This window comes from Leuresthes tenuis, unplaced genomic scaffold (genome assembly GCF_036924035.1).
Source record: "Leuresthes tenuis unplaced genomic scaffold, fLeuTen1.0.hap1 SCAF_14, whole genome shotgun sequence".
Taxonomy (NCBI): Eukaryota; Metazoa; Chordata; class Actinopteri; order Atheriniformes; family Atherinopsidae; genus Leuresthes; species Leuresthes tenuis.
This window is the reverse complement of record NW_027325368.1, coordinates 15975996-16002078: the sequence shown is the minus strand read 5'-3', so window position 1 is coordinate 16002078 and position 26083 is coordinate 15975996. Positions and strand designations below refer to the sequence as shown.

Here is a 26083-nt window from a genome sequence, read left to right as displayed (position 1 = left end):
CCTCTTTGTTGCTAAATAATACCTATTCAGAAAGGTTTAGCCACAGGGGTCAAGCATACAAAGCAAGCCATTCCTGGGGAGCAATTAGCTCTCAGTCACCCCAATGTGAGGTCAAATCTCCTTTGGCTCTTCTGACACCACTGTTGATCACACCTTGGCATCCACCTCTTGCCAGCTGGTTGGCAGTGTTTTTCTTTTTTGCATTTAACATAACATAATGATTCTGTAAGAAACCTGGAACCAAAACACAGCCAGAGAGAGAGAAATGAAAGTGAAAACAACTTTTTTCTTTATACTCCCAGATTTAGATGAAGACATCTTTTTTGTGAACTCTCTTGCAACCCCTGGGTAGCACTGCCTCCCAGCCCACTAAGGTGCGTTTGATCGCAAGATATGTGGTGAAATACATCTGAAGCTCATCTGAAAATAGGTCCTTTTTTTAGAGCAAAATATATTCAGATTGTATTCATATTTATTCATAAGATATACTGTGCTACTATGGAGCTGTACATTCACAATGTTTACAATGAATCACTTACAAAGAATGGGTCCCAAAGCGGCTTTGTGAAACATGTTAAACTTTCAGATTCCAGATAATACTAAGGAACGGTCTTGTGGGGCCACCTGAAGCTGCCAATCCTAAATAAGAAGGGGTTGGTTGTACAAAAAAAGTTCTACAAAAAAATACATATACATTGGAATAAAACTAAACCACTGTTGTGGAGAAAAGACCAGAGAGGTCGGACGACTGGGGATCCTTTTTAGGGAATCTATTCATACTTACATGTCACATGGCAGCATACATGGAATTCCCAATGACAGTAGCTTGTGTTATTCTCTCTTTCTGATAACGTTCTGTGCATGCGTGGCCACAACCTAATCTTTATATGACATCACTGTATCTCAGATTTCCACAAACATCTTCTGTTGTTGACCTTACCAGAGAACACCCTGACCCTAAACATTATGTGGCGTGAGCAGCGGCCAGGCACTGCTCCCTCCCACACCAACAGGCTTAATAGGATACAGATGTGCTCCTTGCCCGCTTTGACCAATTTTTGCCGGAGTAATTAAATATATTTTAGATAATAATTTCTCTAAAAACGTATCTGTGTACCTCCAAGCTGTAGATTTAAGTTTTTACCAGGAAAACACAAACACTCATGCAAGTAGAATGGCTCATGACATGACTGTTCCTATTCTTCCTCATTCAGAAAATGAGGAACATTTCTATCCACCAGCAGCTGACACCCGCCTTCCCTGTCCCTGCCAGGTAGTGATCAATTCTAATATTGGTGTATCCAGTGCTGCCAACTTGGTGGATTTGGCAGCAGATTTAGACAATTTCAGACCTTCTTCAACCACTCTTTCTTCAAAAAGCAACAAGCAACAAATCTAGTGACTTTTATGACAAACATTACCTACTCTATGGTGAAGAAAGTCACACAAATTGCTTTGTAAGGACAGGTTCTAGTTCTGAGTGCTGAGTGGGATCCATGACGTAGTGAGTGAAAAGTAGCACGAGTGCAAGCAAGCCTGCAGCGGGGCTGCTTGCAGGTGCAGTACCACTGGTGCAAGAAAGTGTGGCACAGCAGCTGCTGCAGAACATCTAACAGTCATCTATAACTTTCAACTATAACTTAAGCGGCGCTCTGCAGAGTCAGAGGTTCAACAGATGCTCATCCAATATTTCACAGAAAGTCAAAGATGATAGAAAAAGTTCAAAGACTGAGACCAGATTCCGATTTCTTTTCCATAAATGATCTGATGACCTCTCAGCATTTTGTCATTGTATTTAAAACCATATAGTATGTAAAAAAGAGTAAATGTGAAGAGCTCACTTAATTACTTTCATACTTTGACCATATTTTGCTCTTTATACAACGACTGCAAATACACTTTATGATTTGATTCTGGAAACCGTTTTGATTATAATGGAGTATCTTTATATTATTCGACTGTGCCAATATTTCAGTTAAGAGATCCAATTACACCAGTAACAGATGAAAACACATCAGTCATAAGCAGTAAACAACCTTGTTTGCACCAAAATCGTCACTAGTCAATGAAGTGATATTAGACACACAAGACATGGTAAGAGGAGAGACACACACAGACACACGCTCACACACTCTTACACATATGCTCATATGCATCCAGACAACACTTAAACCCACCCCACACAGCCTAAGACAGGTCTGGTGTCCTAATGACCCGTGGCGTGTGTTTGCGAGGGTGTAAAAGTGTGTTTTGAATTAGGAAGAGAAGGGGCTGGAGAACTAACGATGGCTGCTAATAATTACAGATCTGTAGCGTGGAGGAGTTAATGAGGAGCCAAAGCCTCCCATGATGCTGCAGTAATAACGAATGAGAGGCAGGAGGGAGAGAGTGAGGTGGGAGATGTCAGTTTGAGAGGCTGCAGTGCCCTTTGGTTTCTCTACACTCTGGGCATGCCAACTAGAGACGAGCCTTCCCAGAGGAGGCTTGTCTCCACACTAATGAAGATATGACAGACCTCTGGTCTGTGACTTGCAGAGTATAGGAACGAGGAGGAAGGGGGATGAGGAAGAAGAGGGTGACAGCTCATATAAAACGAAAGGCACTGAAAAGGTGAAAGACCTTCAGAAAGAATGAGACAGTGTCATTGTCAAAGCTTATCAGACTGATATGTGACAGCTTTTGTGGGTGTGTTTGAATGATTGTATATGTCAGTAAAATTGCTTGGAGACTTTGAATTACTCATAGTGATAACAACTGGATTAGTCAAGGGGATTATCCATGGCTCTGGAGCTGACTAGAGATAAGAGTTACCAGTACTCACCAGAGAGCTAGTGTAGCTGGGATCAGATGTGTCATCCTGTAGGTAGCGTGACAGACCAAAGTCGGATACTTTACACACCAGGTTGCTGTTGACAAGAATGTTTCGTGCAGCCAGGTCACGATGAACGTAATTCATTTCAGACAGATATTTCATCCCTGCGGAGATCCCACGCATCATTCCCACCAGCTGGATAACTGTGAACTGACCATCATTTTGCTGGAGGACAGACAGGAAAACAAATGAAAGTGTTATTGAGATATTATCTTTGCAATGATTACCATTAATGAGCCTACCTAGGGGATAGAGACATTCAAGCAAACGGTAACAGAAATGCTTTTAACTGTAATAAATCACGTCGGTCCCTATGTTGCCCAACATTTTCAGACCTGGTATAATATGAGCCTTCAATTGTTTTATGCCTTATTGGGAGATATCAGCATGGCTTGAATTATATGTTTGGATTCTGATATAATAATAAAAAAACTCTTTACAAATTCATCTTTTGAGACGGCAGTTGTGTTTGCACTGATGTTGGAATATATGTTTTCTCATCTTTGAAATTGTTTGTTGATTATACTTTGCTGTATCAAATACTGATTCTATTCTTGCATATTTAAACGTCTTTATGTCCAGAGGGTAATTGTATTGTATAATTTGTATTAGATAGCAAACTGGATACCCAAAGCCAATCTCACTCATTGGAGTTGTAAGAGCATTGTTGTATTCTGGTATGCAAGCATCTGTCTCTCTAACATCCACACATGGTGCCTGTACCCCTGTGTGAATGCCTCAAGAGCAAGCTTTGAACCCATGAAACGCAGTAACAAATAAGAGGGTAAGAAAGATCGATGGAAACACAAGTTGGATGTGGCGGTTAGCAAAGCCAACTTCAAAGAGCCCATTTAAACCCACCCTAGATCAAAGTGAAATAGAACCCCAATCCATCAGATTGAAAGAGGAAAAAAAGAGAGCTGAATATTGATCAAGCTGTATCTTCGCTCTATCCTAACTGCAAAAGAAAGACTGAGGAGTCCATTAATAGCTCCAGGCACTAATAGAGAAGTTAAAGGCTGCTAAGTGTAGCTAGTGTGGAAGTTTCCAAATTAAGAATGATTAAAATCACATTAATTGTCATTGGGAATATTCTCAGTTGGCACTAGATAGATTAAAATGGCTTCTTCCAATTTGTATTAGGAATAATTCTATTCATCAACTCCTTTTAATTGTTCAAGGATTTACTTCAGACTGGGCTCCCAGTGTCATTATGTTTAGTTTCCATTCAATACCAATATTTACCTCTAAGCAACTTAGTTTCACAAAAATCACTCACCCTGAGGAATGAGTCAAGGGCACCGTTCTCCATAAACTCTGTGAGGATCATAACTGGACGGCTCTTTGTGACTACGCCCTCCAGACGTATAATGTTTGGATGGTCAAACTGGCCCATGATTGACGCCTCGGACAGGAAGTCTCGTCTCTGCTTCTCAACGTAGCCGGCCTTCAGGGTCTTAATGGCTACATAGATCTCCCTTTTTCCAGGTAGTTTCAAACGGCCCTTGTAGACTTCCCCAAATTCACCTGTTTAGAAACAGAGGAGTAAAGTGGTTTCTCAGAAAAAAACAAAAGCTGATCTACTTGTTCAGATCTGAATCCCCTCGCTTGTCAAGAAAGCAAATATGAGATTAAGCTAAAGTGCCACTATAGATCTTAATTATGTCTATATCATGCATGCTGAGTGTTGTCCTACACTCTGCAAGTGTTGTTTATGAGTGATATTCTTAACAGTGTGGCTCCTCTGACTCACAGTAGTCATCTATCCTAAAAGACTGCCAAGAGCCTTCATATTCCCTAATCAAAGAATAACAGCCAAGCACTATCTGATAAATATCTGGAACCTGTTTGATTAATTATCACCACCTTGAAGTCGTGCAGAGACACCATACAGTGAAATCAACAAAACAGAAATCTTTAATTAGTTAACCCCTTGCATCTTTACTTCTATCCTTTCTTTGACACTTTCTACACCAAGCTTGCTGATTAGGCTGGAGTTAAGAAGCTATTCCGGGCCCAATCACAGAACTAGTACTATTTTAGCATCTGTACGAGCAAATGCAGCATGCCCTCCTGATTGTAAGAAAAATAATGTGTCAAGTTGAAAGAAAAAGGACATCTTCAAGATATGCGTACCCACTAAGATTAAGTTATTTTAGCCTCCAGTTAAGTTACTTCAAAGCTCTTTAATGCCTGCTTGTGAATATAAATACATATTTTAACAATCATTATGAAACAAGGACAGACTAAAGATGTCTGTGCCTATATTACATGCAAAGTAAATACAAATCTTTGATGCAAGGTTGTACATGTTCAAAAAACCAGCAAAGCAGGATCAAACAGAGACGTGCAGGGAGTAGGCTGGAAGGCTTGAGATATTTCGAATCCCTGCAAGTCACTAAATACAGTTGCTTTCCTTGACCTTGGCCCCTGACATATTCCCATTTGATTTAGCACAGCATTAAAAAACACAGCAATCAACATTTATCTTGGATGACCCCTCCCCCCGACAAAAATGCACAGGCAAACATATAGTTGCATAGCACCTGGTCATCATACCTGCACCAATGACCTCCTCTATCTTGACGGTGGACACGTCGATCTCCTTGGCGAATTCTCTCACAGCTTCGTTGGGGTCTTCGTAGGTGAAGGGGTCAATATAGATCTTCATTCCCGGGGAGCCTGAGAAGTGGGTCGGGCAGCCCAGTGGGGAGGGGCAGTTAGACATGTCGGCTCGCAAAGAGAGTTCTAGAACAATCAAAGTGAGTTGAGTGTTTTTGGAAGTAATTTTTTTTTTTTTTTTTGCTTTAGGTGATGTGTTATGAAAATGATTGATGATTACAATCATCTTTCAAGCTGAAGCGTAAATCACACTGTGACACAATGTTATTTACAATCACGACAAGCTCTAAAAAGTTGCACATGATGCAGACTCCATTTGCTCCATGGTTGTCATCAGATGAGCACCAAGTCAACAGATCAAAAATCAAATCATGTGAAAATGAAAATCTGCATATTTTACAAGTACTTTGGTGGAAGGTTACAGGAAGGGCCTGTTACAACTAGAGATAGGCTACAAAGTGGTTTGATTTCATCACTTGAAACCAAACTAGAGAAAAAAAAAACGGAGCAAAGGACTAACAAGCAGACGGAGAGATGAGGATATAAGAAAGCATAAATGTGGACAGTTTTCTTTTTTACCCTTTATCCCTTACCCAAGCAGTATCTGCTCTTTGATCATGGTAGAACCAATTTTCCAGCAGCCTAGGAGCTCATAAAGACATAAAACCCCTCTGCTATCAACAGGCTCTTTATACAATTCTGCAATAGGGAAGCTCAGTTCACAGACCAGAGATATATCCAAAGCAGGGCAGATTTTCTGTGTGTTGGAATAGATGGAGAAAAACACTTTAAAATGAAATATGCTGCCACAAAATGGACAGAAAGCAACCACATCAAATCATCAGCTCTACAGTGACATCAGAGGGCAGATCTTGTTTATTTAGAGCTGTTTAGTCCAAACCTCGGCAACTGTCATTTAGGTAAACTCATCTTCATCAAGTCAATTTTGAGAGCACTCATTTGCATAAACAACACAGAAGAAGGGAAGGGTCTCAAGAGACAGAGTGAAGATAGGTTTTAATCCTGGGATCAAAGTGCCTCACCTTGCTTTTGACTAGAGGCCGAAGCTAGTTACCACACTAATTGCCTTGAACCCTGTTGGGTGAGCGTAATTGATCATTCGATATTCCATACACACAGATTTCAAGGTAATCCATCAGAGAGTTTAAAGCTTTTGCATCCAATATAAAATCTAAATTTGTTACCTGGGTGGAACTTAAAATCCTATTGGAGAGCAGAAACCGAAACAAGCATATGGGGACATAAATCTCAGGCTTATGGTCACATACTTTCAAATAAACACACTACCATTACTTTTTAATTCACAGTCCCACTTTCATGCATAATTTAAAATGGAAACATTTTATTTCTCTGCCTCCCTGTGGTACAGCCCTGGTTAACTGGACTCATCTTTTTATGGCCATTTCATAAAATGAAAAAAAAGAAACAAAACACTTTAATATTTCATAGGCCCTTCATCTGAGTGTGTGAAGCAAATGTATCCGAACGTCATTTCTATATTTAACCAACATATAAAACAACCACTACATTGGGAAAAGATGCATGGCTGCTTCAAAGACTCATAGGCCTAGCCATAGAGCTTATTGCCATACTATTCGTATCGTGTTCTGCTGAAAAAACGTGTCTCCTGGCATCACGTGGATTTTATTTTGACAAGTACCATCGACCTCAACATTAAGGCATACCAAGCACCCACTCCACATAGCAAGGAAAAAAAAATTGCAGGAAACAGCTTTAGAACACAACAGCTTCCAAATCCCCAGATCCCAATTTCAATGAGCATGAGAAGTATGCACCATAGCAAATCTGATCCACAGAGCACCCATCCTACAGCCCACAAAAGACCCTATGCTAACTTCCCAGTGACAGTTTAAGTTAAAATCTACTGAGCGGCACTGAACCATGTTCATCATTGACATTGCTAATTGTCAGCTCTGCTCGTTTATCGAGTGGCTCTAATGCCTCCACAAATCAACCACACGAGGGTAACACTAACTCTGATCTATTATTGCCATGACTACGATCAAATTACTGCTCTTACTTTACAAAACTTAAGACAAACAGTACTGTCAGTGAAAGAAAGAGCGGTTCCATAAAAGCTCATCTTTTTAACTTAAAGGAACTCTTTCATACATTAGTCTTTCAGCAACGGAAAATATTTTCCTCCAATTCATTTCGCCTGACAATGGTTGTAAATAAACTGTTTCAGTATAATCAGACATATTATGTGATTATACAATTTGAGAAATTAACATAAAACTTGCATGACACTATATTCCTGGAGTGAATGAATTCCCATTTTGTGTCGGCCAAAGACATAGACTAATCCATCATGGGGCTCGGTGTACAGTGAGTTAAGGATTCCCCTAAACATAAACTAATTACCCATCGTTTCAAGCAGGAAAACCATTCATCTGACACACATTGTGCCTCACTGGTATGGAAATCACAGAGGGGATCTCATTTTTGTAATGTATTATGACGAGTCCCACTGTTATTCACGCCAGAACTTCTATGTGGGTTTATCAGTTATGTGGGCATGCTGCTACTCGTTCTTTTTGTGAAAGATAACAATTTGAGAAATCCTTTTAATTACATAGTTAATTCATTCAAATGATTGATAAACATGCCCTTCATATGTAAGATGATGAAAGGCAAACACCAATTTCCCATTAATCTATAAATGTTTACCATTTCTGTTTATGCTCAAGAATTCACATGTTAGAGTTCAGTGTGCAGCAGCAAGAAAGACATTAAGCATAAATGTATTTTGGCATCTAACCAGGAGTAGCTCTGTTAAATGGGTTTTCCATCTCATTCTTGTTAAATGTATGCACCGGATGCCAAACCACAAACAACATCTGCAACAACGAGACAAAAATTTGATGCGTCGCCTGATGTGTGTGTTTCATGTGTGTGTTCCAATCTGTTGGATAGGACGTCACACCTTGTTTTGGGATAATGTCAAAGGTCTGACATCAGAACAATGACCTTTCAGTTGCACCACTGTTTTACATTATTCCTAGAGCAGCACCCCTGAGGTGGGATGAAAATAAGAGGACATCCCGAGACGTGTGTGGCAACATCTTGAGAAGCGGATAGCTGAGTGAAAGCTTGCAATGTAGCTTTGAAGGTTCACCCAAAACAATTGGCTGAGTGGTTCCATTTTATTGTTGAATTGAATACTGTCATTACAAAACTGTCAGTCAAATCTTTAGAGAATAGAGGAAAACAATGCACCATGGGGTGGGGGGAAACTGCATGAGTGCTGGAATTTTGACAGCTAAAGAACTAAATCTATGAATAGGATTCCTTATCGTTTTTTTATTCTCTTCCTCCCCACTTCACATTGCTTATTTGGCGATAAGGGATGCAAGTTTTTCTGATCTTTTATTTTCGCGACTTTTGTTAATTACATCAGTCCCGACCAAATATAGCTGTGACAAAAAGGGCTCTTACTGCATGTCCGCAGCAGATTTAATGAGCCCCAAGCTGCTACCTCTGTAACTTTGACACAAAGTAACTGTGTTGAAACACTTTGCTGTGTCAGGCTCAACAAAACTCAATCCCCTCGAGTGAGCCCCTTCTCAGACTGCTAGGTTGGCAGTATGTAGGGCTTTCATTTGAGGTACAAAGAATATACACATTCTTTTGTGTGCATGTGTGTGACTGATCGTGCCCGAGACTCTCTGTGTGTCCCTCCAGGCTTCCTCCCCTCATCAGTTGATGCCCGAAAAGTGCTTAAGAATGACTCAATCACAGCTATCATACAGCCAAAAGAGATGTCAGTCAATGTGACAGTATACAGGAAGAAAAATGTCATTTACTGCTGAAGACACCTACCTGCAAGAAGCGTCACTTCTATTTTACCTCCATTTCAATAATGCAGTATATACATGCATTATTTGCATATCTTATATTGTAAATCATGTGACAGCAGGAGGGTGCAGAACAGATGTGGACATAAAGGTTTACATTTGAACAAAATACACAAGAGAACTTATATTCAGCTAGGCACCACAGTCCTGTGATATTTGAATTTATAATATGGCTCCGAATCAACATAAATAAAATATTAAAGAACTGACCGATAGCTTACATGAGCTTCTATGTAGTATCATGCTTTGGAGGATTTGAACAAAAAAGAGTGGCGCAGCTTTTCAAATGAATTTGACACAAGAATTCCTAAAGTTTCACATTAAATAATGAGGTACATGGAGTATACACGTCATGTGATTCTGATGGAATTGTGCATGCACTCAAGAGGCGATAGAGTTGTGATCATTCATGCATGAAATTCACAAAGGCATAAATTCAGAGATTCAAAAAAATTCAGAGTCTCCAGCTCAGAAGTTAAGAGACAAAATAAGCACATGGTCTCTACAATCTGCTGAGCAGTTTTTCAGATATGCAGCAAACTGAGACGCAAACAAAAACACATCATTTGAGACTGAAAACTGACCACTGCAGCAGCTTATAGGAACTGTAAGTATTAATGTGGACTCACCCCTTCCTGTGCTGTAATGTTGCAGCTTGTCACTGTACACCGCCTCCTTGGTGTACGCTCTTTTCCTAAGAGAGCAGCGAATATCGAGAGAGAGCATAAGATTTGACAGCATGAAAGGAGGGATAAATAAGATTTTATACACGCTCATGTTTTTCTGTATGGCCTGGAAATGGCGCAGATAAAATTGAATCAGTTGGAGCGGGTTAGCAGTGGCAAATGAAGTTTATGAAAATGAGCTGATTTTTAATTAGACATTGATAGGATCTCTCTCCTTTTCATCTGTCTCCTCGTGTCGGCATCAAAAGAACCTGGCCCATTTGATGATCACTTTACTTGCTCAAACTTGCAGACGGCAATGCAGAAAATCTGACTTTCATATATCTAAAGTGGAGTAAGACAGGAATGTGACAATGTGACAAACTGCTGCAAAATGAGACTGGCTTAAAAGGGCAAAGTAGGAGTTGTCGCGCTCTCTGTGGAATAGAGTATTCAATCTAACGTTTTAGCTTTTCCTTTTTTTCCCCTATTGCTTTATTTATATCATTTTAGGGCAATTAAAAACTATCTTTACTCGTGAGGATGGTGGAAAGGAAGACAGGAAATAAGGAGAGGTTCAGGAGAACAACCACTGATGTGAGATGAACATGGCCTCAGCGTCTATTAAATATCAGTCTTTTGTGTTGCCTTTTTTTCCGTAAACCTGCATTTTGCCAATGGTAACGAAACCTAAAGCTATTCAAGTATATGACATAAAATGACTACTTATTTGACTTTTTGTCTTGCAGAGGTAGCCCTCACTTCACAATATGGTGTCAAGGGCCAGAGAATGGTCCGGCTGCACCACATTTATATTCAGTCTTAGTGGAATGAGCAACAAAACATGCAAGAACGACCCTCAAAATGATGAACGTCTATTTGAATTTTAACTTGAGCCTCTGTACATGGGGCACAACTCTTTTGCAAAACATGTCAGAGTCAGTCTTTACATTTGCTAGTAATTTTGCCACTAACTATGCAGTATGTATTACAATAGATTATATATATATATATATATATATATATATATATACTAGAATATATACGAGAAAAAAAAATGGTTACCTGCTGCACACAATGGAGATAGCAATAAGGGAAACAATAAAGACCACACCGGCTGCTGCTGACCCCGCAATCAAGGGAAGCTGTTCCCTCAGCTCAGACTTGAAGTCATCTGGGTTACAAAGAGAGAACAGACAGAAAGTCATGTTTTTATTTGGATATGTGTGTATATACAGCAAATTAATCCTTTGAAATTGTGAAAAAGTGAAGTGAAAAAAGAAAAGTGAAGGGAGAAACTGGAAGAAGAAATAGTTAACAAGAGCCATTGGACTGGCTGTACGGATGTATAAAGAAAACATATAGATCTCTCTGCTGAGAGGTGCTAAATCCTGTGAGTGTTTGCAAGACCGACTGACATGTTGTGTTTGATTAACTCTGAGAGAGACAGAGAGTGAGACAGAGGCACAAAACAGACGGTGAGAAGGGGTTCGGTGGGGGTGGTGGTGGTGGTGGGGTTCTCAGCGCCCTTTGTTTGCTGTATCTGTCGGAAACAAGTGGACACGGAAACACACCTCTGTTTCTGTGGTGTTATCAGAAAGTCATCCACCGTCAATCACAGATACAGCCCAAACATTTTTTCATTTTAGCCAAGGCTGTCTGTGGCTGGTCCAGAGGCCAACCTAAATACCTGGTAAAATTGCTACACAGCTGAATTCTCAGTTATCTTTTTTTGTGTTCCAATCTTTCTGCGACTCTGCCACCACGATTTAGCATGCTGCAGGCAAATCAACAGCTTCTAAATTCAATCCCCTGTGCAGAATGGGCCGATAGGATTAAAGCGATAAAGGGAAAACTAATGCATCTTCGGAGTGATGTGAAAGCTGCTATATATGAGGAAACTCAATGTGACAGGGATTTCTCACTCTTTTAACGTGCACATTTATCAAGAATGTTTCAAACAAACAGCGTAAATGCTGTTCCAGCCACTTGAGCTTCCAGGCAGTCTCTCCATTATCTTTTGATGGATATTAGTTGTGAGAAGTTGAATGAATCTACCCTTTGCCCATATGAGAATGGCATAATCCCTTGATGGTTTTAAATCACACAAGTGCTTCCTGCAGTGCTATATATGCCCTTATAACAGCCAATTTCTTCTCAAATTGTAATCCTATTAGAGTACTGCAGACTAACTCGTGAGGCAATCACCTCTTTCACATCACACTCGTCTATGAAGTCTGCATTGATCTGAATACGAATAGGTTTCTATTTCCGCAGGTGGCAAAAGGACACCATGTAGAGGTGTGCTGACTAGAAGACAAAGACAGTTATATGTTTTAAAGGAAGTCAGGGGAATGAAGGTGGCAATGTGTTGTCTTCATGAGGTATTGAAGCAGGGCGAGAAAAGACTGGTTGGAAGGGTGGGAGGTGGAGGCGTGGGTATTACCATCGACTATCCTCTAGTATCTGCTGCTTATTGACTTAACGAATGTCATGCCATGGCAGCCAGTCAAAATCTGAACTCTAAACAGTGTGAGCGAGTGTGCAGTATTTATGCGATTATGCTCGTGTGCACATTTATGGGCTCGTATGAATACCTGTTTAAGAGACAGATCATTTGCGATCATGAGGGAAAGCAACTTGTGACCGTGCCATCACATCTGCTCTGCTCAGGTAAATAGCCATAATAATTACCATCATCATTATTCTCCTTCCCATCTTCTCCACCCTCAAGATCATCACCACCTCATACACTCATATCATCTTTATTAGAAAGAATACAATGTGAAAATGTCACTCCTATCATTGATACATTATGAATGATGGCCACATTGCAGCGTAGTTATCTGGCAAGTGAGTGTTACAAAATATTCAGTCAAATGTTTAATCCTTGCAGACTGAATGATGATGTGTCGGTGGTAGCGCCAATTCTGCAGCCTGGAAGGACTACGAGGAAGTGATATGTCACCCTCACTGACACTCTCCACACACACCTCCTTGCACATACAATGTATTAATGAACATAGTTCCACATCCTTGCCAGTTTCCCAGGTGTTGCAGCCCCTCTTCAGCCACTTTCTTTGCCAAAAAAACACCCTGCCACCCATGAGAAAAAAAAAAAAAAGAAAGAAAAAAATTAATCTCATCAACTACTAATCACAGCTATGTATTCTGGGACGGCTCTCCAGTAACAGAAGGGCTGGGTGAAAAACCAATTAGCTAAGCATTTTTGGATCAAGCACAGTTAGTTGCACAAACAAAAGACACTGAGCGTTCTACATATTCAAAGCACCCACACACTCAAACCTGACTGTGGAGGAAATTAATTTCACTGTAGAAATAGATGTGCAATCAAACATTACGTTTCTCCTCTACTTCTCAATAATGATAATAACAACGCAACAACAAATACAACGAGGCACACAAGTGTTAGAAAGAGACTGGTTAATGTACGTGTGTGAAAGGAGAAAAAAAAAAAAACAAGACAGAGAAGGACAGAGAGGCAGGCAGAGAGAGCTGTTTCTCCTGGCTCTGCAATCCCTACCATCTGTGAGGGTTTGGAAGCACATCTTGCTGCTGTATTTGCCAAAGCCAGCCACAGTCCGCGCTCGCACCTGCACCACGTAGACCGTCCCCGGCCTGAGGCCCTCCACACGTGCGGTATTAGTTTGGCTACGCAGGATGGTGGAGTTAATCTCTGCGTGGTCCTAAAAGGAGCAGTGGACACAGGGAGCAGGTTAAAGATGACTTACTGTAAAAGTACCAGAAGAACAGTGTTGAAGCACAAAAATATGACAAATTCTTGAAAAACCAAAACAGATATTTATACTAAATAAATGCGGAGGAATTAATCTGGGGAAAGCACACTAAATTTGGAGGAAATTAGGTTAGGCTGTATAAACCAGACATACAGGAAATGCAGTGCAAATAGGAGCTGCTTCACTTAATGGGAAAAATGAAAAGATAAATAACAAAAACTGAACTGAACAATGAGATGAAGTAAAGCTATCTGGAACATCATGTTGTTAGGGCAGATTAAGTAGAAATATGTTTTTCCTTTCGTCTTAAAAAAGGGCTCTGCCAGTTCAAATATGCAAGCACTCTGCTCACACAAGCAACAGTACGTGCTATTCAAGCAGTAACTCACATACACACTGTGGCCATTAAAGGCAATCAGTTCTTATGATTTATAAAGAGAAACTGCTGCTTCTGCAGAGTACCAAAACAACATTGCATATTCCTCTCTTCAGATGTGCTTTATAGGGTAATTTAATTACTGCAAGAGTATTGAGCTTTAACATTCCTTTTCCTTTCTGAAGTACGCAGCTTTTTAAAAAAAAAAAAAAAAAAAAGATAGTCGATCATTTCCATAAACAGAAACTATTGGAATTTTCCGTAAAGGAAAGAATGTAAAAAAAAAGTACAGATGCTGTTGGTGTAGCGTTCTATTGAAGTTTTTGCCTAATTTCTACGCATTTACTTGGAATATGCACGCATTTCATTTAGTCAAACTCCATAAATACAAGATGATTTTCACATTTATGCTCAGGTATGAATGCATACATATAGTTGGCATACATATATACATACATATAGCCATCCATGAACTTCATACTGTACAACACTGGATGTTGTCTGAGCTTGCCTCTTCTCTATCCAGGCTCCAGTCAGAAAGTCTGCTGCAGTGTAGTTTGGGACTTGCTGAGTGAAAGGGATCTGCTATAAGGGATAAGTAATGACTTGTTCCCGTCACCTTTCCATAACATAGACTGAATACCGAAGTCACAAAATAATACTGCACCTACACGTCACCCACCACTGCAGGCCACTGACAGCTAGATGCAGATAGGCAGTTGAGAGTGAGGGTGCACATTTCTTTCAAGCTTGCTAAACACCACTGCTCAATGCTGGACTTCTACATCTTCTGATAAATGTATGAACTCTATAAGGAAAAGTGTGACAGAAATGTGGAGAAAAAATAGGTAAGAAAGAATGGAAAGAGGGTAGAGGAGAAGGGGGGGTGGTGGAAGATGGCAGGAAGCGATAAGAAACTCGAGGCATAGCAAACCCACACTGAAATCATTATCCAATCTGATTGGTGTAATTGAATCATTCCAGTTGCTCCGTCATTGAGAGGACGGGGTAAACGCAGCTATGAAATCTGCCCCCACCCACACACACACACACACACAATGATGTGTGCAATCACATTAACTCTTATTGGACACTCTGGGTTTGATGAAGACAAATGTTTAGGCTTGGGATGTGGGAGCATTACACAAAGAGGCTTTCATTCTATCTGTGAGAGGAGGAGATATTTATAAATGGAATGCTGGATGTAACTGGTTTAAATAGTTTAATCATCTCAAAGCCTTTTTGTTCATGGAATCACATAAAACTGTTATTTCTCCAAAGTGCTGTAGACAAATACTTATGAGACTTGACTTTAGAGCGTCAGCTTGGGTGTTTAAAAGAAGCGCAAAAAAACCCAGAAGCCCTTTGAAAGGCTGGAACCACAGTCACCTTACTCATATGGTCTAAGCCACGGTTGAGTGCATGCGGAACACTTGGGGTCAAGATTAGCCTATTCCTGCTATTTCGTTCTTAAAACCACACCCCCATCTGTTGAATTTGAATGGAGGACAGGTGAACAGACAGATGGCAAGCCTCCAATGGGTGAGCATCCCTTGGGGGAGCACTAGCTCAGAATGGCCCCTTCATGCTGCCTGTCAAACGGGGATTATGTGACACACACACCCACATCTGCCACTTAAAATGAGCTGGCATTCAGCACTCCAGCAGGTTAGGGGATAGCCAATAAAATGCCATGCCAGGAGGGACTTCCAGCTATGAGAGGTCTTTTCCTGCTGCCAGTCAAATGGGGATTATGAGGACCACACCCCAACTTGCTAAATCAAGACAGAGTTGCAGGTGGGAAGGCAGATGGTGGAACAGCCAATCAAAAGCTTTGCCAGGGGTGACAGACAGGAAGAACTGTGGGAGTTTAGTCTCTGTAGCTAGTTCACCTAAATCACAAAGACAAATCACAAAAGCAAACTTGGCAAGAAGGATCTTCGCAATAAAAATGATTAATTAGAGAATCAAGTTTCTTCCCAAGTTCTGAACAAGTGGTGGAGAAAGTTAATCCAGTTAACATTTACTTCCGGAAGTATTAAAAAGAGCAAAATATGTTTTATGCGTTTCATCGTTTTCCTTCAGTTTGTTATATCTTTGTTGTGCATGTCAAAGGTCTGTAAAGAGTCCAAACTAAAAGGGATGATTCATTCCCTCTTAAGACACTGGTCCTAAAGTCTCTTGGTTGTACAGATCTATTTCTTAATTTCAACAATATCACCTTAAAGCACACTTACAACAGCTGCTGAGTGACAAGCTTGGTACGCCAGACCGGATCTTTCAAAAAGACAAGTTTCAGACAAAAGATGTAGCTTGAACACTCTGTTTTTTTGTACAAGACCGGGTGCACATATTTATACATATACATACATTTGCATATGCATATGGGGTCAGACTGATTTTTTGTCAATGATTAGCAACTCCCGAACATTTTTGGTGTGGTATACCTTTCTACTAGGTATAGTAAGTTATGAAATTCCCTCCACAGAATATCAAACTAGGAGTCTTCTAATGGAGTCTTCTTTAAGAAAGTAACTATTTCTTATCTGTAACTTCCTTATATGTCTGAAACGTTATTCAACAGAAACAAAAAACTGAATATAATCACAAATACACAAATATAAATACAAAGAGATTTATTTTTGATGCCAGCAACACATGGAACATAAAATGGAAGAGACACACCTTTAACATTGTGTTCCTTTAATTACATGACTGTTGAAGTAAGAGTTACTTTATTCTACTTTATTATTATTGTATACAATGAGAAGTATAATTACTATACCAATCAATCGATTACAATCCTATTGTTTGACTGCGGAAAGTCAAAACTTGTAAATTTACCAATGAAACATTTGACCTTGCTGTGGTAATTGCTAGTTCTCACACTTTTGGCACTGTGCGGTCAAAGGAAATAAGTGTATTCTTTGCTTCTTTCTCACATTCCCCGCATTTATTTCCACAGATCTGATTTGTGAATTTTTCAGTCTACGCCATAACTTTTGCAAAGTCCACTTCATCATTACACAGCATGTCAAATAAGACTATAAAATAAGATGGCAAGCCGGACAACAAAAATAAGCCTGATTTGGGTTACTTTGACTTCTTTTGATGTGTGTGTGTGTACGCTTGTGTTTGCACGTGTGAAGCTCAAGCTTGTGTGCTTGTCTTTTTAAAAAAATGCCAACCACCCAAAATGGACAGCATGACCACTTGGCATAAAGACAAACATGGTGGGACACCATGTGTCCTCTTCACAGGCTCACACACTAAAATTCATGCAAATAACAGGCACAAACTACAGGAAATTCTGGTGTTTATGAAAGAATATTCTAATTGTATATTTATACATTTCAAAATATCTCCAAATTATGTAATCACACAGCATCATTAAAATGTATACAAATACATTACTTTCGTTGTGATTTCCAAAGTTTGGTCAGAAAAAAGTAAGAACAATCATCTACTTTGTGGTAAATGTGACAGAGGCTTGTTTGGTTCAGGAAAAAAAAAATATATATATATTTAATTGGTTATATATATTTAATCTTGGTTGGTCTGTGTAACTGCTTCCCTTTGAGACTTTTCTTTATGTGCATTAATTCACCTGAAGACTGACTGACTGTGTGAGTTGGGAGACAAACAAAGAGGATGAGAAGAGACCCTGATGGAGGAACTGTGAATGCCCTTGCTGGGAGACTGAGGGAGTGCTGCAAAAGTCCCACGTTTTCATTGGTTCCTCTCAAAAATCGAAAGTTGGCTCACTAAAATCTGTGTATGTCTACAAAAGTGTTGAGGTCAACTCGAGGCTAGCAGAAAGAGTGTGTGAGAAAAATAAATATATAAGTCTGGCTTCTCGTCTGCAATATTGCTAAGTGTATGCAAAACACAAGGGAGATTTCAGAGTGCTAAAAATACAGATGGTGCATGAATCAGTATGTTACAGATCACGGTGACATGCTTCAAAACTGGATTTCCAATTGAAATTCTCACACTGTACTGTGACATTACTATTGTTATCCCGAATGGACACACCTGAGGTGCTGCTAAGACTCGCACACAAACACTGGAACAAACTCACACACACATGCACACAGCCTTTCTCTGACACCAATGGAGCTATCAGTAACCAGAGCCAGTGGCAGCTCTGCTCCAGCCTTAATGGAGGGCCTGACCTCTGCTATGCTGAATTATTTCCACCCTTCCCCAAATTTTCAGGCGACCAGATGAAAAAAGGGTATGAGAAAAATGGAGCGAAGGAGAGCGCGAGATTCTGCTTTTTCTGCTTATCTTAAACTCATTTAATCTTGCTTCCTAATTTACGGGGTCCTGGGAATCCTAACTCTGTATATAGATAGGTTGAAAAAGGAGAGATGAATGCTGAGGGAACATCCTTCAGAATTCTGTCTGGGTTTCAGGTGAAATGGCCTGAATAAATCTTCCATCAAAACTAATTACAGTTTATACAATCTTTATTGAATTAGTACTTGATTTTGGACATTATTACTATGATTAATATAACAGTGTGATTGCAATATAGCCAAAATCAAACAAACATCTTGACTTAAATTTAACTTTTTTTTCCTGAATAGTACTTCATTCTGGCTTTTTTTTTCAAAACCTTTGTTTAGAAGAGGCCTCCTGTGATAGGGTGCGGCGAAACAGCTCTCTGCTGTGCTCAAGACTAGCTGTCTGTGGCAGGCAAACTGAAGGAATCAATTCCAGAGCATAGAACTGTGTGGCTTTCAGATTAATCCAGCCATCAGAAAAATCCATAAGAAAACAGCATTCAAAAAGAAGTGCTTCAGTAACTCTTCGTGGACCATTTAGCATCCAGGTGGGCTCAAGTCTCAGCGAGGTTTTTACCTAAATGTTGTCCACTGTGTTAAGTAGTGGGAATTAAGTCCTGTTTGTGGCAAAGTAACAACATCATTTAACTATCCCTATTTCCATCACTGCATAGTTGATAACAACCTATCAGCTATGAGCTTCAGGGCAGCTATGACTGTCTGTGGCCACTCTTACAGCCTTGATGCTACTTTGGCATGCTCATAAAACTGTTGGCTGCATGTACTCTGGTGGAACTGATCTCACTGATTCAAAGAGTACAGAGCCTGATTTGTCCTGCAATTGGCAAAATGTCAGTTGAGAATGGCTAAAAATACACATTGTATATATATATATATATATACACTGCCTGACTAAAAACGAAGCAACCGCCTTGATTTAACTAAGCAAAAAGGTGCGGGTCTCCTATTTGAAAAGTACTGCAGTGATTGCAGTGCTTCTCATTTCTGAAACATTTATGTCAGAAGACGCATGCTGTGGTCATGGAAAAGAGTCATTAGTTACTCTGCATCAGAATGGTCAATTCTTAGTCTGCATGGAGTGAACAAAAAAATAAGGAGATTGTTCAAACTAAAACTGGGTCAAAAACTGTCCAATGCACAATAAGAACCTGGAAGAATAGCAGTGGAACATAATCTTTAAAGAAGAAATCAGAGGAAGTCATAGAAAAAAACCTGGAGTTCTCTTCAGGTAGAGTAGAGAACTCCAGGTATTGGGATTAGACAGACAGCTGTGTAGCCTTGAGAAAAAAAAAACAGATTTCTGAAAAAGTGGCTTCATTTGAGAAGGAACAAAGATTAGACTATGGAGCAATGGAAAAAGGTCAGGAGTTCTGATGAGTCCAGATTTACCATGTTCCTGAGTGATGGGTGCATAAGGGTAATAAACCTGGCAGATGAAGTGCTGTACCCATCATGCCTTGTGCCTGCTGTAAAAGCCTGTGGGGGCAATGTTATGACCTGAGTTGCTTCAGCTGGTCAGGTCTAAGTTCAGAAAACTTTTGTGTCCAAAATAATAAGTCAACTGACAACCTAAATACACTGAATGCTCAGGCTTTTTCATCAATTGATTTTTTTATTTTATTTGATGGCACGGCATATCCCACAATGACAATGCCAGCATTCATAAGGTCAAATCATGAAAAAGTGGTTCAGGGAAAAAGACATAATTCACACATGAATTGGCGACCATAGAGTTCAGGCCTAAACCCCAGTGAGAATCATTGGGATGCGCTGGAGAGACTTATGTGTAGCACCGACTCTACCATCATCAGTACGAGATCTTGTATCAATTAATGCAACTCTGGCCAGAAATGCATGTTGAACATTAGGGATGCCAGAGTAAATGCACACCTTTTAGTGAGAGAGAAAGTGAGAGTACCCTGGGATGACTTAATGTTGTAAGGTGGCCCTGCCTGATGTACATAAAAAAAACTGAACTGAATCGAATTGAATTTGACGGCCAGGGTGAGATACATTCCTCCGTTATTGTCTTTTATGACTTCAAGGCTACATCATCACCTTTCAGTAGTAGTGGACCCCCACATTTTCAGGACCCCATCAGAATTCAAATAATCAATGAGGAGCTGGCACATTCAACTCAGATGGTATGCAATTTAATTACCTGCTTAACTACAACAAGCAAGATAAGCATGCATACAAGCAACCCAAGCCAAGGTGTTTGACACAGAAAATATATGTGGACTTTACATTATGGATGTACATAATACATTCTAACAATGCGGTTTTATTCATTTTCTACCACCTGCTACTTTTTCTTCAGAGAATTGGTGCTTAATCAGGTATAAAAATGCATCTCCACTGACACCTCAGACAAAAATAGCTGGCTGAAGGAAAGTCTGTTTGGAGCAGATGAAAAGCTTTGTCAGATCTAAAATACAGTGTGTCAAAAGAGGACCACCATAGCGGAAATCTCATCTCGACAGCCCAGTGTGTCACAAAGCAATCACTCTGACTCACCTTCTGTGTCTTACTTACTCTCACATGGTGGAACATTTTCAAGACAGATAAGACATTTTTTGACAGATACACAGAGGGGGGTATGTACTGAAGGTACATTTAGATACAGGTAGATGTTGTTGAGAACAACCTCTATGTCACCTGAATTATCCTACTACAATTAACAATCTTGTCCTTGATAATTCACTAATTTGAGATTATGCTGTGCTCATCTATTTGTTTGAGGATGCGCTACATAAACATCAATAGGATTAGGTTTCATTGACATTCATGAGCTAATGAGGGCTGTGTGAGTGCTATTTGCACAGTACTAAGCTGTCAGGCAGATAAGGTTCATCATGGCAACAGCACTCAGATTCAGTTTCATGACCTGTGCAATACCAGAGGGGAAAAAAAAACAACAAGCTAAGGAGCTATTGTCGAGTCACTGTGTTTCCAAATGTAACATCATTTTTGAAACACAACTAATGACAGAAAATTTTAACTATTTCAATGTGGAGTTGTGAATTTGATCAAGGGACATTAAACAGCACGAGTTTGTGAGAGGCAAATAACTAAACTGAAAAAGAGCAACATTGATTAAGCTATATTGATTTTGATCTTCTTTTTGGGAAGCAGAACATGGGTGAAGATGGACCAAGTCTCAGAGAAGTCTCAAAACGACAAAGGCCAGAAAAAAAAAACTGTGCATGACCAACCTTGATATACCAATCGATCAGCCTAAGGAAGACAAACAAGGACCCAAACAAAACCTAGAGCCTCCAATCTGTGAGTATCATTATGTCCACGGGCTTGGGAAAAGCCTACAGGTCAATAATGGAGCAGCATAGCCACAGAGAGGTAGGGGTGGTGACTTAATAAAGCAGATGTATTGTGAGCGAGGAGACGGGTCGATGTGACTCCCTCCAGACGCAATGCATTTTCACAGTGGGACAGGGTTGCTGCACTGTGCAGAGTGGGCCTGGAGCAGAGGTCAACCTATTCACTTCATCATCAGCAGAAACCAACGAACAGTGGGAAAGATGGAAGGAGTACAGGGACAGAACATATTATCAACCCAGGGTACTTTGCTCACAGCTATTTAGGAGAGCTCAGACAGAGGCTTTACATGCAGCTTGGTCAGCATACACAGAGAAGGAGACATAGGTGAAAGGACCTCACCTACAGACACAAACATGCACACAACTTACCTTCTCATAGTAGCGCAGTTCATAGTCGAGGATAATGCCATTGGGTTGCTCTGGCTGAGGCCAGGATAGTGTGAAGCTATTCATGGTGGAGCTGATTTGGTGCATGATGGAAACTATTGATGGAGCTGGAGGAAACCGAGAGAGTAGCACAAAATCAGTACATGTCAACACAAACAGGTAATTATTGTAGATTTGTTTTTCTTGCAGCTGTTTATGGACTGTAAATAGGTGTTGATTCAGAATGACAAAACTGTCAGGAAAGTGTTTCTGCTTTTCTAAGTCTGACTAACAGCACAGAGGTCATTAAATAGTTTCCTTCCAGAGTTGCCCCAGGAACTGAGGTGAGACATCCAGTACAGCTTGCTGCTTGGGTTGAACTGGTTGTCGTGGCTCTTTGCTTGAAAGACAGTACTTCAACATCCATTCTGATTTTTACAGTACTTCAGAATCAAATGGTTACAGGGTATTGTATTAATCCATCTATGGGGCAAACACCCCATCATCTGCCTCTCTGTAATTTTGATGATAGCAGATATCTGCTAACACTTCTTGGATGTTCAGCATCTTGGTTTGGTTTGCTTTAGAAAGAATGGTGCACATCTTAAAAATGGTACATATTTGGGATTCACGTTATTTTGTGCGGATACATATGACAAACAGTGCTGTTTCACACACACTCACAAAACTATCACTATTCTTGACAAGTTTAAAAACCACAGTTCCCTTTAACCCAGTTAGCCGTCAGAGGCCAACCGATCAGAACCGTTCACAGCCACATTGTCAGCTTCAGTTAGGAGAACTCTCGTTCTCTTTGAACCGTAGTTTTCTGATGTTAGTCCAGCAAGCATTCTTTTTTTAAAGCTGCGGTTAGGCCGAATAAGTTTGGCTGAATATTGGAGCATTAATGATCTGTATCAACGGGATTGATCAATTTCAGACTTCCCACTCAATGTCTATGTGAGCAGTCCTGCATTGGCCTCTGTAGTGCCATGCTGCATTATGAGATACCAAGTGTCACATTTGCTCCTTCTCGTTTGCATAACGCTGTCTTAATACTTGAGGAAATTTATAGAAAACCTAATTAGCCTGTGTAAATTCTAAGTAAAGAATGATTCAGCAGATGTTTGGCATACTTTGGTTTCTGGTCTGAAGTGTTACTGCAGTCATATACAGCTGTGCCGTGTTTACATGGCTGTAGGAGGGCTTAAGCCTGTATGTTTTCTTCAGTTGTCTGTGGTCAGAGAAGACAAAGTGAAAACCTCTGCATCATTCACTTAATGTGGCATTACTTCACTGTAAGTGTACCATCGAAAGGATGCATAGAGGTATGCTTCATAATATACCATATTTCTTTTAAAAGCCTTATTTTTTTTGGTCACGATTGATCCTTCCTCCCACTTAACAAAACGCTTCTGTTTTGTTATAAACTAATGTTAAGAACAACTTTTTTTAATCCTACAAAGTCTGTCTGAACATGTTTGTGCACCAGGGTGGAAAATTGTTTTTATTCGAATCACAAAGATATAAAACCATCCTGTGAATATCTGTGTTTACCAGTGCGCTGTGAGACTGTGGGACTTTCATCTGATATGCCCATCTGTAAGTAACTTGACCAAATGCATTCCTGTTAATGCAACTGAAACTTTTTTTTTTTATAGAAATCCTTAAAATAAAGTTAGAGGATGAATTCAACCGCACTTTCTAATCAAAGCAATTTGTAAACGTACAAATGACTCTCATTAGATCACAGCTCCACCTCCACGTCTACAGTCATATATACAGCCCCATGCAAGCCCACACACATTTTATGCCAATGAGCCACTTGGCTCTCTCTGCACTGAGGCTTGGTCGTCGCTCCACCTGGTCTCCACTCACCATCTTCCTGAATAACTCTTCTCTTCAAAAGGCAGCAAAGTGATCCTTCTTAGTGATTACTCTGATTATTTTTTTTCTTTTCCACATGCTTTATTCTTGTATAAGCACTAAAGCTGCAGAAGGAGAAAACCTTTTCACCCACTGTAGTGTCTTTGAAATCATGGTTTGTAAGAACCATGGTTACTCTACAGTTTTGATTGGGATTAGTAATTTTAGATCTGAATATCAGATTGTTGCCGAACATGCAAATGTAAAGGAACGAATGGGCTCCGTTTCTCTTGTCAGTGTGTGGATTGTGTCCTGCCTGTGTTCCTTTGGCTCTCACCTCCGGCCCTCCCTTCCTCTCTCACACTCTACACAGTGAACGTAAAAGCTGAGCTGCACCTCAGTGCACTCCAGCCTCTCTGCTTCTCAGGCTGGTTCACGCTCTGCTGACCAGGGCTTTAGCTGCCTGGGCCACATTATCAATTACCAGCCAAAGGCACACTGTTCCTGACAGACCTCAGGGAAGGGTAAATTCCTGCAGTGAAAAAAAAGGGCCTGAGAAGAAGAGCCATGACTTCTGGTCTCAGACCCGTTTGAAGTGTTATGTATGAATATGAACCAATGAATAGCTTTGGTCAAGAACAAGAACACATCTGATTCTTTTCATAGATCCAGCTTCTATGCCTTACTGATGGCCCATTTGGAGTTCCAACAGATAATCAAAGCTTTGTATGTATTGTGTTATAATTCTCGATATGTTCCCTTTAACTTAGTTCATATATATATATATATATATATATATATATATATATATATATATATATATATATATGTGTATCTTTCCTCCCTAACAAGTTAAAAAAAAAGCTTCAGTATCAACCGAAAAAGCAGAAATATTGTTTTTTTAACACCTTTTTTTAATCTTTTTTTATTTTTCAACCATATTGTGTCCCCATGGACAGACCGAGACTATTTCTCAGAAAATAAGCAGGACAGAAAGAAATAAGGACCCTGTGCACATGTATTTGTGCCCTCGTAACCTCTGTGTGAAAAGTCTGTCAGAAACAATGTGTCGCGCCTGTATGAGGGTGAGGTTCAGCCCAATGAAGCACCGCTGTCCCCTCTAACTGTGTCCCCCATTGTCACCCTGGGACGATGATGTTGACAGTGATTGGTGACTGTGTCCCAAGTTCCTCTCTCCTCCCTCCATCCCGCCCATCCTTTGCTCCTGTGCTCTACTTTTATCTGGCCCTGCTCGCAGCCCCTGGCTTTTAATGCAGAGCTTGGCTCATCATTAATCAAAGTCAAAGTCTCCAAGTGTCTCACTTGGACAGAGAGAGAGGGAGAAGAGGGAGGGGCAGAGAAAGAAGCATGAGGCAAGATGATGAAAGAATAAAAAGCTTATTTACTTTTGTTTGTCTAATCAGAATATAGATTAGTTGGAACATTGTTATGTATATCTGGCAAAGACCTGAGTCTTTGTTTTCACTGCTGTAACTTCAACCTAAATTGGCCATGATTTTAATTCAGTTGTGAGGTCTGTTGCTCTATTTCGGCGATTTAGTTCTATATTTCTATAAAGTTGGGAGAGAAAATTAATAAGGATTAGTCAAACCTAATACACTCTGTGTGTCTTTGCTCGTAAAGGCAAAGCTCAGGAACTCTCTTATATTTCCCCCACTTCAGTGGATTTTCTGTGGAGACGCTCAGGACAGGCGATTGGACCAAAGAGAAGTTTCAGTGCAATCAGTTTGTTTCCTTAGCTAGGAAATTGTTTTTGAATCGGCTCTGTATGTATGGAATTAATTGGATTTGACAGATTATTACAATGAACTGGACTCTAACTGGCTTGAATTCGACTGATCATTGAAGTGCCTTGAGACGAAATTTGCTGTGATTTGGCACACTATATATATATATATATATATAAACTGAGTTGAATTGAATTCATCTGCAGCACAAACACCATGTGCTGTTTCTAACCTTACGGCTACAGTTATTGATGCAGGTGTTA

The 26083-nt window shown here is 40.1% G+C and overlaps 1 protein-coding gene across 3 annotated transcripts in view; it reads right to left on the bottom strand.

The window, feature by feature from the left end:
• ephb1 (EPH receptor B1) overlaps positions 1 to 26083 on the bottom strand; it is a 147439-nt gene that overhangs the window by 17527 nt on the left and 103829 nt on the right. For 2 of the 3 annotated variants that reach the window (XM_072363245.1, XM_072363243.1), the window contains exons 6-12: positions 22210 to 22334; positions 13603 to 13765; positions 11124 to 11232; positions 10023 to 10087; positions 5432 to 5620; positions 4152 to 4399; positions 2822 to 3037 (exon numbers count right to left, since the gene is read on the bottom strand). In XM_072363245.1, the coding sequence (XP_072219346.1) occupies positions 2822 to 3037; positions 4152 to 4399; positions 5432 to 5620; positions 10023 to 10087; positions 11124 to 11232; positions 13603 to 13765; positions 22210 to 22334 (1115 nt within the window). The remainder of the gene's footprint in view (positions 1 to 2821; positions 3038 to 4151; positions 4400 to 5431; positions 5621 to 10022; positions 10088 to 11123; positions 11233 to 13602; positions 13766 to 22209; positions 22335 to 26083) is intronic. The other variant, XM_072363244.1, reaches the window with a different exon arrangement.